The sequence below is a fragment of the Chelonoidis abingdonii genome, chromosome 4 (assembly GCF_003597395.2).
Source record: "Chelonoidis abingdonii isolate Lonesome George chromosome 4, CheloAbing_2.0, whole genome shotgun sequence".
NCBI classification, from domain to species: Eukaryota; Metazoa; Chordata; order Testudines; family Testudinidae; genus Chelonoidis; species Chelonoidis abingdonii.
This window is the reverse complement of record NC_133772.1, coordinates 85,580,391-85,593,639: the sequence shown is the minus strand read 5'-3', so window position 1 is coordinate 85,593,639 and position 13,249 is coordinate 85,580,391. Positions and strand designations below refer to the sequence as shown.

Sequence of the window (13,249 nt, the reverse complement as noted above, 5' to 3'; positions counted from 1 at the left end):
TACAGTATGAGTCAAATTATAAATAGATGTAATTAACAACAAGTTGGAATCTTCAAAGGATACGTGGCACAGCAAAGGGCTGGGCAAAAGCATGGAAAGCAGAGCCCCATGTGATCTGCCAAGGAGCAATATAAGTATACACAAATCTCAATTTATAAAAGAGCTCCCAAAGCTAGAGAGAAAAGGGGAGAAGATAAAATATATAAATTATTTTGTGACTTAACTAAAACCAGTGTGTTTTACGTACGAACTTCAACAGAAAATACATATAATTTTGAGTTGCAATAAGATATACACTTACCATTATAATTTTGTATGAATTTGTTAAAAACACTCCTTTATATAGATATTGAACAATCACAACAGTAAAACAGATAAACATTAAATGAGTCTTAAAATACAGTAGAACATAAGTTTGGGGTAAAAATAAAGTTTTAGTCATAAAAATAGAACCAAATATTGGGCTAAAACAGAGTTTCCCCCTTCAATCTCATTGATTCACTATCGGTGCTTTGGAAAACTACTGGTCTTGTAAGGACCAGAACTGGTCTGCCAAAGTGCTTCTAGCCATACTTTGTGTCAGGAAACTGAAAACTAAATCACATAATTCACATCTTCTCTGCTCCAAGGAAGTGCTGGGACTTTAAAAGAACAGATACCTTAATACCTGCCAAGGCCAAAAAATTGATCCTGGGAACCAGAGATTCCCATCTATCCAGTAGTATATGGTAATTTATTCATAGCACAGATGACCTGGGAGATTACATAACCACCAGGAGGATTTTCATTCCTTGGATTCTCAAACATGGACATCTGAAATACTCAGTTTCAGGTGTATGTTATTTTGTGTAAAGTTACCTTGCTGAAGAGTATGGACATGAAGAAGAGGTCTAGCAGCATGGTCTCAGAAAAATTTTTGTAGTCAAATGTAAAGAAGAGCACTGTGAAAATAACAGTGACATACTGGCAGGTTGGGTTGCTGAAAGAGGAACGCAACAACTTCAAACCAGCGATGGTGATCATTAAAGCGCCAATCCTACGAAAGGAGTGCAGAAAGAAAAGTTACTCATCTGCAATTTACTGCTTACCTGCTGTTAAGCAATTCCAATTTCTTCACATTCAATGCTTAACAGACATGTTAAGGTTTTTTTATGTTACAATTATAGTGTTTCCTTCATTATTCCCAATTCAAACAATACTCTACAAAAACGATATTAGCACAATCTGTGGGATAGTATTCCTAAGAGATATAGCAAAAAACCATGTGAGACAAATGTGGAGCTGATATATAATAATGTCATGAATACTGGGCAGCAATAATTTTATTAATACTGTGACGGGGTCAAGGAAGGGACGTTTATTGTGCATTGGTTATTAGAATTTGCTGTATGAGGATATTGGACTAACCTATATTAGGGGTGGTGGAATATTACACACACATAATGCTCAAAATCAATGAGGTTTGTGTATGAAGATGACACAATGGTTTCCCAGACAAGAGCTCCCCAGAAAACACTTGAAAGACAATGAGAAAAGCTGTTAGCTTCAGGGATCCAGTCTCCAGTGAGTTGCAAACCACTGTGAGAACTGGGAGTTACTAGATGAAAGGGCTACAAACATTTCAAGTGTTATTTGATTCCTACAAAACTAAGGAGGCAACTGCCTGACATGGAGAGATTCTGCAGAGGGAATTTAAAGAAGTTAAGTCTTCCCAGATCCACAGAATGATAAAGCCTTAGGGAAAGACTAGATATGCATACAATCAGTTTTTTGTTTTAAGATCTGTTTTCTCTAAAATGCTGTTCTAAATAAATATCGTCTTGCTTTAAGGAGGCCATTCGGTCACTGTATTAACCTTTGATATTCTTCTGAGGGACCAGAGCCATAGTCACATCTGCTGGAATAACCACAATGCCAAGGGAGTACAGTCAAGGCCCAGTCTGACAGCAGAAGAATTGTATGGTTCCAAATGGCATCACATGACAGCTAAAGGGGGACTAAAAGGTGCATTTAGCCCAGTAACTGACACATCATGGCTTGGGATTTTTTAAGATTTAAATGGACAAAGTACCAGAGAGAGTATTGTAGGGAACAGTCCTGCATTGGCATGGATAGGCTGGATGGTAATAGAACTATTCTATCTCTGATGTCTGCAATTTGATACATTACTATAAAACTCTGTGGCTTGAAATCTGCATAGTATTTGATATGATCTGAAGGGTTCTTCTTAACAAACTTGAAGACTCAATTTTATGATTTCTGCATTTAAAAAGTTTACATATTTCATTCACTATAAGCCATATGGTGATCCAGACATACGAGGTTTGCTAGGTACTGACATTAGAAACTACTTGTTACTACTTTGCTTTAATTGCAACTCGTATTAACTATACTTCCACTGCGGCTGTCAGTTATGACGCCCTTTGCCATTTTGTTCCATCATATTGGGTATACTCAAGCTATTGACAATCTTTTCTACTTACTCTGTGTCCAGTTTCTTTGGACTAGCAATGTTCTTGGCACTGCTGCTGAGCTCATTGAGGACTATCAATGGATAGATAACGTTCTTCTCCACAAAGAGGAGCCATACATGAAGTTTCTCAAACCACATTACGTGGGCAGCATCTAAACAGCAAAAGAGGAGATCACAGATTATACTAGGAGCCTAAATAGCTCAGGAGATTTCTAATAAGAAGGTGTAGTTCATCTTGGCTCTAGATCAGTAGTTCTAAACCAGCCTAGGTCATCTGAGACCAAAAGTTCTGGCCCTCTGGCAACTGTCAGGTGGCATACACAAAGATCTGGTAATCTTTAGTAGTGAGGCAATATGTGAATAACTGCTCTCTCCCTGCCAGTTTCAGCAGAGAAGCCAAAGACGAATAAGAATTCTCAGACTGAACTACCTTATCCATAAAAACAATCCTTCCAAGTCTTGGCTGAATGTCATTGGAGAGAAGCTTGCACTACCGTACCTGTATAAAGTTTCCTATAGTTTTGGATTTTGGTAAATGTTACAGTTTCTGCATATCAGCAAACATGATTACTTTTTTGAAGAGATGGAAGCTGTTACCATAGCTATTGATAAAATTACATTTCATTTTGATTGTTTTAAAATAATGGTTTTCCACTCATATTTGAATTAAAAATGCTTCAGATATATGTCCCTACAATCTAGAAGAATTTACTGTATATACTCTATCATAAGTCGGTTCATTTATAAGCCGACCCCCACAAATGGATAAGTAAAAATGGAAAATTTTTCTGACCCGTTCAAAAGCTGAACCTATAATTCAGGGATCAGCAAACTTTGGCTCCCAGGCCATCAGAATAAGCTGCTGGTGGTCCGAGATTGTTTGTTTACCAAGCACGGAGGTAAATCTAAGTAAACAGTGTCCCGGCGGGACAGCAACTGGTGGGAAAAAATTTTGGCGGGAGATGCTGGGGGTCAGGGGAGTAACCCCTCTGACCACCCCCCACATGACCCCACCTCTAGCCCAGGACCCCCACACTCTTCCCATCTCATCCCTTCCCACCTTATTTGGGGAGAGCCAGGGGAGGATGCCTCTGGCAGGCTGGGCAGTGTGTCCGTAGCCTGCTCCGGCGGGCCAGACTGGGCGGCACGACCGCAGCATGTTCTAGCGGGCTGGACCAGGTGGCATGGCCACAGTATGCTCTGGCGGGCTGGGCAGCACAGCCATAGCGTGCTCTGGTGGGCCGGGTGGTGCAGCTGCAGCGTGCCAGCCCTGGAGCTGCAGCTGCTTCGGAGGCTGGGGGGAGAGCAGTGTGGCCAGAAGTGGAGAGACTCTGGTCGTGCCTCTTCCCTTCTGCTCTGCTAGTTGCGCTGCCTCTCCTTGCTCCCTCTGTTGAGGGGAGGGGCTGTGTCCCACCTCTCCTTTCTATACCCGTTCATAAGCCGATCCCTGTCTCTGATGATTCCCTTTTTACTAAAAAAATTCAGCTTATGAACGAGTACATACGGTAATTATCCTGCAATTATAAACTGACAACTAGTAGCTTCTTTTCATCATTTGTATTAATTGCAAAATATATATATATATATATATACACACACAACATTGTTATTGTTGAGAGCAACACACACACAAAGCTAAGGAAAAAAAATCAAGGTTACAGGACAGCACTCACACATGCCTGGTATCAGCTCTGGATTGTGTCAGTTTTCAATTATGCCCCTCCCTCAGTGATATCAAATCTGCTGGGAAGAGGCTGCTGGGGTACAAGGTAGCCACAACCTCCCCATCACCAGGGAAGTCCACAGGGGTCCACAACAGAAAAGTGGGAAGCAATAGCCAGGAAATGAGTTAGGATAGCTGAGACATACTGATTCAAACATCTCCACTGCAGCCTTCGGTAGCAAGGCTTCTTTGGAGCCCCCAGCAAAAATTAAAGTTGCTCCCCTCTCATAGCAGAACCCTCAGGGAGGGCAGACTACTGCCTGCCCTACCTCAGGTGAATTCTCTCTGCTGTGCAAGGGGCCAAGTCATGGAACATTATGACCTCTAAAATTTCATAATGATGTGTATGGCTTTAATTTTGCATATACATATTAGTGTGTGAGACAATATTACAAACATGTGAGCACTGCAGCCTAATTACAACAAAATTTGTGTGCATGTTAATTCTCAGCCATAAAGTTGTATTTAGGTAGATATTTTTCATTTATATTTTTCATCAAAAAATCTGATATCAAATCAGACTGACTGTATTTATTTGAACATGTAATCACTGAAATAATGGAATTTAAAACTGCAGCTATAGGTATTGATGCTGACACAGCAATTTACCTGACTAAACTGCAGATTAATTAGAAGGCCACAAATACTTTCTTGTATGAGATGAAGTTTTAGATACAAATCTGACAGCCCCTCTAAAACTAAGTAAAGAAATAAGATGCTTGCTTGCTATAAAAATTTATTTTCTCTTCTTTTCTGCTCAGCTATCTACTAATTTCTATTTACAGGGCTATTAGAATGTTATTGACCTGGCAGTTCTGATTTGCTTCTTGTATGCAATGCTAGATTTGGCTCAGGTTAATACTGGGATGTGTGAACTTTTAAACGTCAATAAAAATGGTTTTTTTACCTCTAAACCTGGCTGCCTGTGAACTCAAGATCTGAATGCAGAATTGGATGGCTCTCTGGTATTTTCACTAGCCCAATTCAGCAACTGGAGCAGGAACTAGAAGTCAGGAAACTTAGGTTCTATATAGATTTTTTTCACTGCTTGCCATGTAATCTTGTTGGAAATATTTAGGCACTGATCAGCATGGACAAATGCTTATGCATACACACTCCACGCGATGTGAAGTAAGGCTCCACTAAAGTCAATGGGGCTGGATGCAAGCTATAGGTGGTCCAACCACACAGACTGGCTTGCAAGATTGGGGAGTTAGTTTTTGTCTGTTTTCTCACTTATAAATGGGTGTAATAATTTTCACCTTTATAAAGGCTTTTAAGATCCTCACATGAAGGATACTATTGTATGTAAATATAAACTCATTTTAACACTTTTTGTAAGGATTTTTTTTTGGTTAACTGGAGTACATTTGCTACCTTTTTCAAATGAAAGTTCCTTAGAAAACAAGTTTCATAAAGAGTTTCATCAATGAAAGAAATAAAATGGAAGTGCATTTGTTAGATTTATAGTGCAGATAAATGTATGTTTAAGTATGTATATATGTGTAGTTTCACACTTAGTACCCTTTAAAACCAATATAACGCACTGTACTATATTCTATTTTCAGATGTTTGGCTGTTATTTCCAAACTAAATTTCTACAAACATGCTAAAAGCATTAGTTTTTAATAAGGACCAATATAGCAAGCTGAAAGTATACAAGTGGGTCTGAAATATCCAAAATAGAAAAACAATTTAAACCCTCCAAAATATTGAAAAAAAGACAGTGAAAAAATATGTCTGCCAAAATGTTGCAAGAGAAGTTTCAGCACAGAGAGTAAGTTTTCAACACTTGTAAGATCCTGAAAACAAGGATTCAATGCAACTGCGGTCATCATAACAATAGCATTGCTAATGTGACGCCATCATAATTACTTACTAAAGATACATAAAATGCCACAGGATCAAGCAAGACATGCTGAGGTAGGAAAGAATTAACACTGTCCATCAGAGACCCTGAAACATTTAAGCAATGAGAAGTTGTAAAGCAAAAAGTTAAAGCAATGGTTAACATAAACTGCTCAACCATTAGTGCAAATTTAAAAAAAAATTACTGATACTTACTTCGGACTTCAAATTGATAATATTCCTTGGTTTTCAGCAATGAGTGAGAGAAACAATGCCAAGGAAGCTGCTTTCGGAGTTGAGGCAGCACATAATGGGTTAAAAATCCTACGGAGCCCACCAACGCATACAAAATGTAGCTAAGGACGGGCTAAAGAAAAAGCAGAGTTGAACAAAAGATAGGTTCTCAGTCTTATAAACAAGCAGCAAATCAGTTAACAACTTGATGTTTTCTATCACCTTTATATATATCAGCCCGTAAAAGCACGTCTGGACTTCAATTCCCCTTTTAACATGAGAAAGTATGTCAGCCATAAGAATGTAAAATAAGGAGTGTTGCCTCAGAGGATAAGACAGACAGATTTTTCGACTTTTGATCTTCCCTGAAGACTGGTTTGCTACCTTTTCTTCTATGGTATTGCTGATCTTCTTTAATAGACAGTTGGTTCTGATTCTTTTGTGTTTCGTCTCTAAAATGGCAAAACTATTATCCTTGAAGGAAGATTTCTGCTAGATAAAAAGGAGGTGCAAGTGCAGAAGAGATTGATCCTCATTCTGGATTATATTTTTAAGATTTTTCTTGAAAAAGAGTTGAATAGCACCCTCTTACTAAAGTATACCCTTTATATACAACAATAACATCACCTCCATGTATGTGAGCACACTTCTGTTTAAGAATTTTACAGCAACACTCACTATGTGTGAACACAGTATCTTTAGAGACATGAAAACAACGAGAAGTCTGGTGGCACCTTAAAGACTAACCGATTTATTTGGGCATAAGCTTTCATAAGCTCACGAAAGCTTATGCTCAAATAAATCTGTTAGACTAAGATGCCACCAACTCCTCGTTGTTTTTGTGGATATAGACTAACCCAGCTACTCCTCTGACATTTAGAGACATGGGTATGCATTTTATATTACAGCAGTGCCTACTGCCAGAGCTAAATTGGGGTTATGAATCATATTTTCATGGGTAGGAAGGTGGTTGTGAATTCACAAAGTTAAAATTTTTCATATGGGTCCACCTAGAAGCTCATTTTTAAATTTCTGACGTCTTTGGCCATTTAAAATAAACCTGAGTGTAATAAACTATTTAGTTAACTCAACAGCAGATAACCAGTTGGGGATGAAGGCCACATTCATCAGGGATAGGTGAAGTTTGGGCTTTCCCTGGAAAAGACATCTGCCTTAGAAAAAACTAGTGTGGATGTGGTCGTCTCTGCTCAACTAGAAGGACCCTCCATCTGAAAACGTTTAGATTTAAAAATAAACCGACACAAATGCTTAACAATAGAGTACTGGAATCCTTCCAGAATTTATGCCATTTCTTTTCTTTGAACTACTTGGAACACTGATGCTGGACAAACAAATTAGACATTCTAGTTCTTCCAGGTAGCCAAAATCTATGTCATCTGTGCAGCAACTTGGCCCATCATATTTGCCCTAGCAATTTGATCTTTTGCTCAGAGTGAAAGTTACATTTGCTTCCAATACTGTAATCAAACTAGACAGTTTTAGAAGGTTTCTCGAGCTACTTAGGCAGCTAGCTTGATGTCTAAATAGCAAATTCCGCCACTGGATCTGCTTAGACAGACTCTTTCCACCCACACAAATCCTGTTGCATGATGTAGCCTTAAGACAAATGTCAAGTTGAAAACATTTAAGGGTATTCTGAAGCATACGCTAATGATAGCTAGGCTAATACATGGAAGTTTAGAAAGCAACTGTAAGGAAAGGTCTCCTGCTCCCTTGATATCCTGCAAGGAACCACCCCTCTACCCTCCACTTCCATCCCATGGGAGATGAACACTGTCTAGGAGCGACAATTGGACACAACAGATGAAACCACTTTGAACCTTTTTGTCAGTTTACTTTCTCCCTCCTCTAAAATGAGCCTGTAGGTATTTCTGTGGGTGGGTAGAGTGAAAGAAGGGCATTTTATCAAAAAAAAGTGGAGAACCTAGATAGAAAAGTAGGAGTGAGGAGGACGGGAAGAAAAGGGAGAGGAATATTGAGGACACAAAAAAAATTGAGATTTAAAAAGGTCTTCATGGCAGGTATTAGTCACACTGTATGTCTGAATAACACCTAGTGTAAGTCGTGCCCCAAGCCCAAATGGGACCTTTGGGTACAATCATAAAAGAGTATTAAATAGTAGCATTAGCAAAAAGGCATCTACAAGAAAAGATAAAATACAAGTATTTTATAAATTGTGAGGTATAATGCAGTAACTTACCTGCAAAACTGTGAATACTGTACTGACATGAATAGCAAAATAGAGTACACCAATGACAAGGCACACTATCAGGTCAGATTGTAACCGTTCATTCTATGAAATAAAAAGAAAATAGCTTGAAAGAACATAAATGTTATTACTCTTCTTCCAGTCCTAGGGTCACCTCCACTTACCTCTTTGGTTAGTTAAAGGAATATGGGGAACTATTGTCAAAAGAGTTCAGCACCGACCTAAATCTACTTCCACTGAAGTCAACTGAACTTTCCTCTCTAACTTTGACAGCAGCAACAATTAGATAAGTGCTTTCAAAAATCCCACCATTTTTATTTCCCAACTCCCAAGAGAGGACTGCAACAAGCACCAGTGCATTGAAGATAACCCTTACTTACCTGGTTTTGATCAAAAGCATTTGCCCAAATGATTTAATTTAAAACATCTGATCACTGCCATACATGAAAAGTTAATGGACAAAACACTTTCATTCCAGATATTCTGCCCTTCCAAACTTTGAGCCTATTACCTCAGTGTATGTAACTGAATTAAGAGCTTTTAAAGCCAGAAAGAAACACTGTGATCTAGTCTGTCCTCCTGCATAACACAGGCCAAAGATTTTCACCAGTAATTCCTGCATCTAGCCCATAACTTCTTGCTGTGCAAGAGCATCTCTTAGAAAGATATGATCATGTTTTAAAGACTTTAAATGAAAGAATCCATCACATTCTGAGGTAAATTTTTCCAATGGTTCATTACCCTTGCTATTAAAAAAAACAACCCGCATCCATTATTTCTTTTCTGAATTTGTCTAACTTCAGTTTGCAACCATTGGATCTTGTTATGTCTTTGTCTGCTAGATTAAAAAGCCCCATACTATCTATCAGTAAATCTTCTCCCAATGCAGGTACACCTCTACCCCGATATAACACGAATTCGGATATAATGTGGTAAAGCAGTGCTACAGGGAGGCGGGGCTGCGCACTCCGGCAGATCAAAGCAAATTCAATATAACGCGGTTTCACCTATAATGTGGTAAGATTTTTTGGCTCCCGAGGACAGCGTTATATTGGGGTAGAAGTGTACTTTTAGAACACAATTAATCTTGGATAAATTAAATAGATTAAGTTTCTTAGGTTTCTCACTTACTGGTTGTTTATGTGAAACAGGATAACAACTGGATACTGTTATTTTCACAAGCATTTACAGTAGATTTACTCTAGGTATCCAAAGAATGCGATAATAAAATTAAGTCAACGAGCAAGTCTCCAGTGTTACTAGAAGCAACTCATTCTTCATTAAAAAAAACGCACCAGCTTTCCTTAGTTTTTAGTGTCTGTTTGTGGACTGGATTGCCCAAAGCTCTTGTTTATTCAAAAATATTGAGTTAACATCTTTTGGCAACTATCACTCTTTTCCACTTGAGCCTTCATACACACACCAAGTATTACGATGTTTATTTGGGTACATATTAAATTATGAACATGAGTTACAGAACATCATCAATTATTCTTCACTGCTCTATCATTTGGGAGTTCTGGCCTTCCTAATTGTATCTCTTTTTTGATAGCTTATATTGTCAAGGCAAAGGTAATACTTTTTCTCAAGGCTGTGCATTTTTAATTGGGTGTATAGATAAACACACAGTGTCATTTCAATACTGATAGTCAATGAAGCAACAGACTCAGCATTTTATACTCAAAGTGGAAAAGCATTCTAAAAGGTAGATGGTCTTCTGAATGTAAAATTTTGACTCAAGTACCCATTAGCATTAACTCAGTCCTTAAGGAGTTATTTTTCACCATGTTAAACTAAATACCTAAAATTCTTGAAGTCAAATGAAAGTCAATGGGACTCAAATGCCTTATGCCCTGAGGCTCTCTAAAAGTCCCAGCCCTGGACTGCAGAGTATATAGTGCTAACAAATTCCAACTAACTCATCACTAAACTAGTACATACTCTATTGGCCAGGATTCAGTATATGTCTGGGCTGAGTTTTACAAAAAGCCAGCCTACTTACCACTGAATTTCTAAGTTTTTCAGGTAAAGGATCTTTGACTTCAGACAGAGGATCCTCTGGGTTTTTGTCTTCGGAATTAGGAAAAAATTTTGATTGTACTAAAGAGCTAAAAAGATGCAAAGCAAGAATTCACTGTGATAAAAACATTGATTTGGGTGGGTTTAGAAGAGGTAACAAAATCAGAGGACTGTTATAAATTAATAGAACATAAGCAGTCCCGATCTACTATCTTTTGTAGCTCAACTTACTTAAAGGAGTTTAGAAATCTCAACAAGTATATAAAGGTAAGCCTGTTTGCGTCATCTCTCTTTTACTGAAAGGAAAAGCTTAATAAAATCTGTTCACATTTTCCACTCCCCACCTTCCAAGTAGTTTCTGTTGGTCCCAGGGCCGGCTTCAGGCATCAGCACTCCAAGAAGGTGCTTGGGGCAGCCAACGGAAAGGGGCGTCACATCCGGCTCTTTGGTGGCATGTCCTTCAATCCCTCTCGGAGGGGAGGACCCTCCGCCAAATCGCCAAAAAATAAAGTGGCAGCGGTAGAGCTGCTGCCTAAGTACCGATTGCATCTTTTTTTTCCCCCCACTCCTCCCCACTTAGGGTGGCAAAAACGCTGGAGCCGACCCTGGTTGTTCCAAATGCAAAACAGGCAACCAAGGACTCTAGTACTAACTAAAACTCTAACAAACCAACCCACACTCCTTTAATTTGTAGGGCCATGTTGACCAATCATCCAAACTCTTAGCAGATGCTACTAGTAAGAAAGCTTGATATGGTCACATTTAGAAGCTTTTCAAAGTATTTTTATGGCCTCTTTACCAATAGTATCTACGTGGCTCACAACCTTTCGTGTATTTATTCTTGCAACACCTCTATGAGATAGGTAAGTACAATTATCCCTATTGCATACACAGGGAACTCAGAGAGAGATTAAGTGACTTGCCCAATGTCACAAAGGGAGTTGTGGCAGCACAGGGAACTGGACCTGGGTTTTGAGAGTTCTCAGCCAGCATCCTAAGTACCAGAGCATCACTTCCCCCCCACTTTTTGTTTTCCACAAGGTTGGACCAACATCAGTTTCAGTGGTACTACTGGGTTTCTACTAATGATCACAATGGATCTCCCTTGAGAATTGCCTTGAGGACAGATATACAGTCAGACACTTACAAAAGTACAATAGGGTCACTACTTTGCCTGCTGAGATGATAGGATATCGCTACTAACAAGCCACAGAATATTGAGAAGAGGACTGGAATATGCTGGCCATCCCAAGAATCCTGGGGACAGAAGAATTAAATTTTAACAGAAAGACAAGGATATATAAAATCAATATCACAAATCAGAAAACTTGTAAAGTAATAAGAAAAAGGAAAGATGAAAAAAGTCATATGCTTTTCAAAATAAAGGTATTTCGTTAAAATGTTCACCTATACTTTCTGTAAGTTAAAGCCTTTAATCAGTTTTTATTCCCATTAAATAAAGACTTGAACCATCTCCTGTTCAAGTCAATGGAAAACTCCTGTTAACCTTAATGATCATGTCTTAAGAGTGCTACAGTCTGATCAAGCTTAAGATTAGAATGCCCATGTTCGTACACTTTATATAATTAGTGCTTATTTCATAAATATCAACATATTTGCTTCTAGTTTCCTATAACCATGTTATTATATAAGTGGTGAATACCATATGAACACTATAATAAATTGTTTTCAACTTTCTCTTGTGGTACTTGATGACACGCTAGGACTGTGTCTTCTTGGAGTTGGGTTGCTTGGGAATGCAGCCCAAAGCTGGGGGCAAACTCCATCTAGGCTATAATAAATTAGTGTGCCTGTTTACTATGCTGCATCACTTGAGTTCAAAAGTAGTTCACAAGAAATCCTCATTTTGGTTTTAGAAGACTGTGATAGTTTTATTATTTGACGTTTATTTTACAAGTACCACACAGTCATGTAATTTACCCACGTAATTAAATGTTCAATAGTTTTAATGTACTGTATATACTATTTGCCACATACCACATTATCATAATCCCTTAAAATTATTTAAATTGAAGTTCCATTCTGAAAATTGACTATGTAAAAAAGTGTCACCTTCTTACTCAATAGAACTAATCCTTTTGTAACGTTTGCTGACTTTAGATGAAAACAAATATTTATTCTTTTACTCCTACTATGCTGGATCTGCAGGGATCAGATTGATTTAACAAAGTTTTGTTCTATCTTGTATATCAACTGATTTGTTTACTATGATCTAACCAGTTACACCCTTGCAAAGATACTGAAAACGACTGCGGATCTGTAGGTTCACCAAGGGCACAAGTAGGCTAATAAATCCTTCCATCATCACAAGTAATAAAAGAAGCTAGGTTGACTCTCAAAGCCCAGGCTGAGCATGCAGGACCGACAGTTAGAAAAAGTCAATTTACTTGTAAACTGAGCATATTTGACCCAGAAATCAATGACACGCTATACACAAACATGGAAGTCAGAGTGTCATTTTTATATAGTTGTTATTCAGAGTAAAACTGTACTTTGAGCAAGTATACATTTTTATTTGTTCCCTTGCGCTTGTCAGCTGCCTCTCAACCCCCTCCCATAAACAGATATTCACCACTTCGGCAGAGCAAACTATACCCTGCTTTCTTTTCAAAACTAGCATGTAAAAATATTTTATTTCTAATTTGCATCATCGGGAGTGAGTTTTTAAATTCAACCTTTTGGATGAATTAGGAAAAACACC

The 13,249-nt window shown here is 38.3% G+C and overlaps 1 protein-coding gene across 4 annotated transcripts in view; it reads right to left on the bottom strand.

Moving 5' to 3' along the window:
- Positions 1 to 13,249, bottom strand: part of PCNX1 (pecanex 1) — a 141,893-nt gene that overhangs the window by 42,297 nt on the left and 86,347 nt on the right. For all 4 annotated transcript variants that reach the window (XM_032782767.2, XM_032782765.2, XM_075065408.1 and 1 more), the window contains 7 exons: positions 11,675 to 11,784; positions 10,511 to 10,616; positions 8,500 to 8,592; positions 6,261 to 6,411; positions 2,484 to 2,625; positions 859 to 1,036; positions 64 to 172 (listed from right to left, as the gene is read on the bottom strand). In XM_032782767.2, coding sequence (XP_032638658.1) covers positions 64 to 172; positions 859 to 1,036; positions 2,484 to 2,625; positions 6,261 to 6,411; positions 8,500 to 8,592; positions 10,511 to 10,616; positions 11,675 to 11,784 — 889 coding nt within the window. The remainder of the gene's footprint in view (positions 1 to 63; positions 173 to 858; positions 1,037 to 2,483; positions 2,626 to 6,260; positions 6,412 to 8,499; positions 8,593 to 10,510; positions 10,617 to 11,674; positions 11,785 to 13,249) is intronic.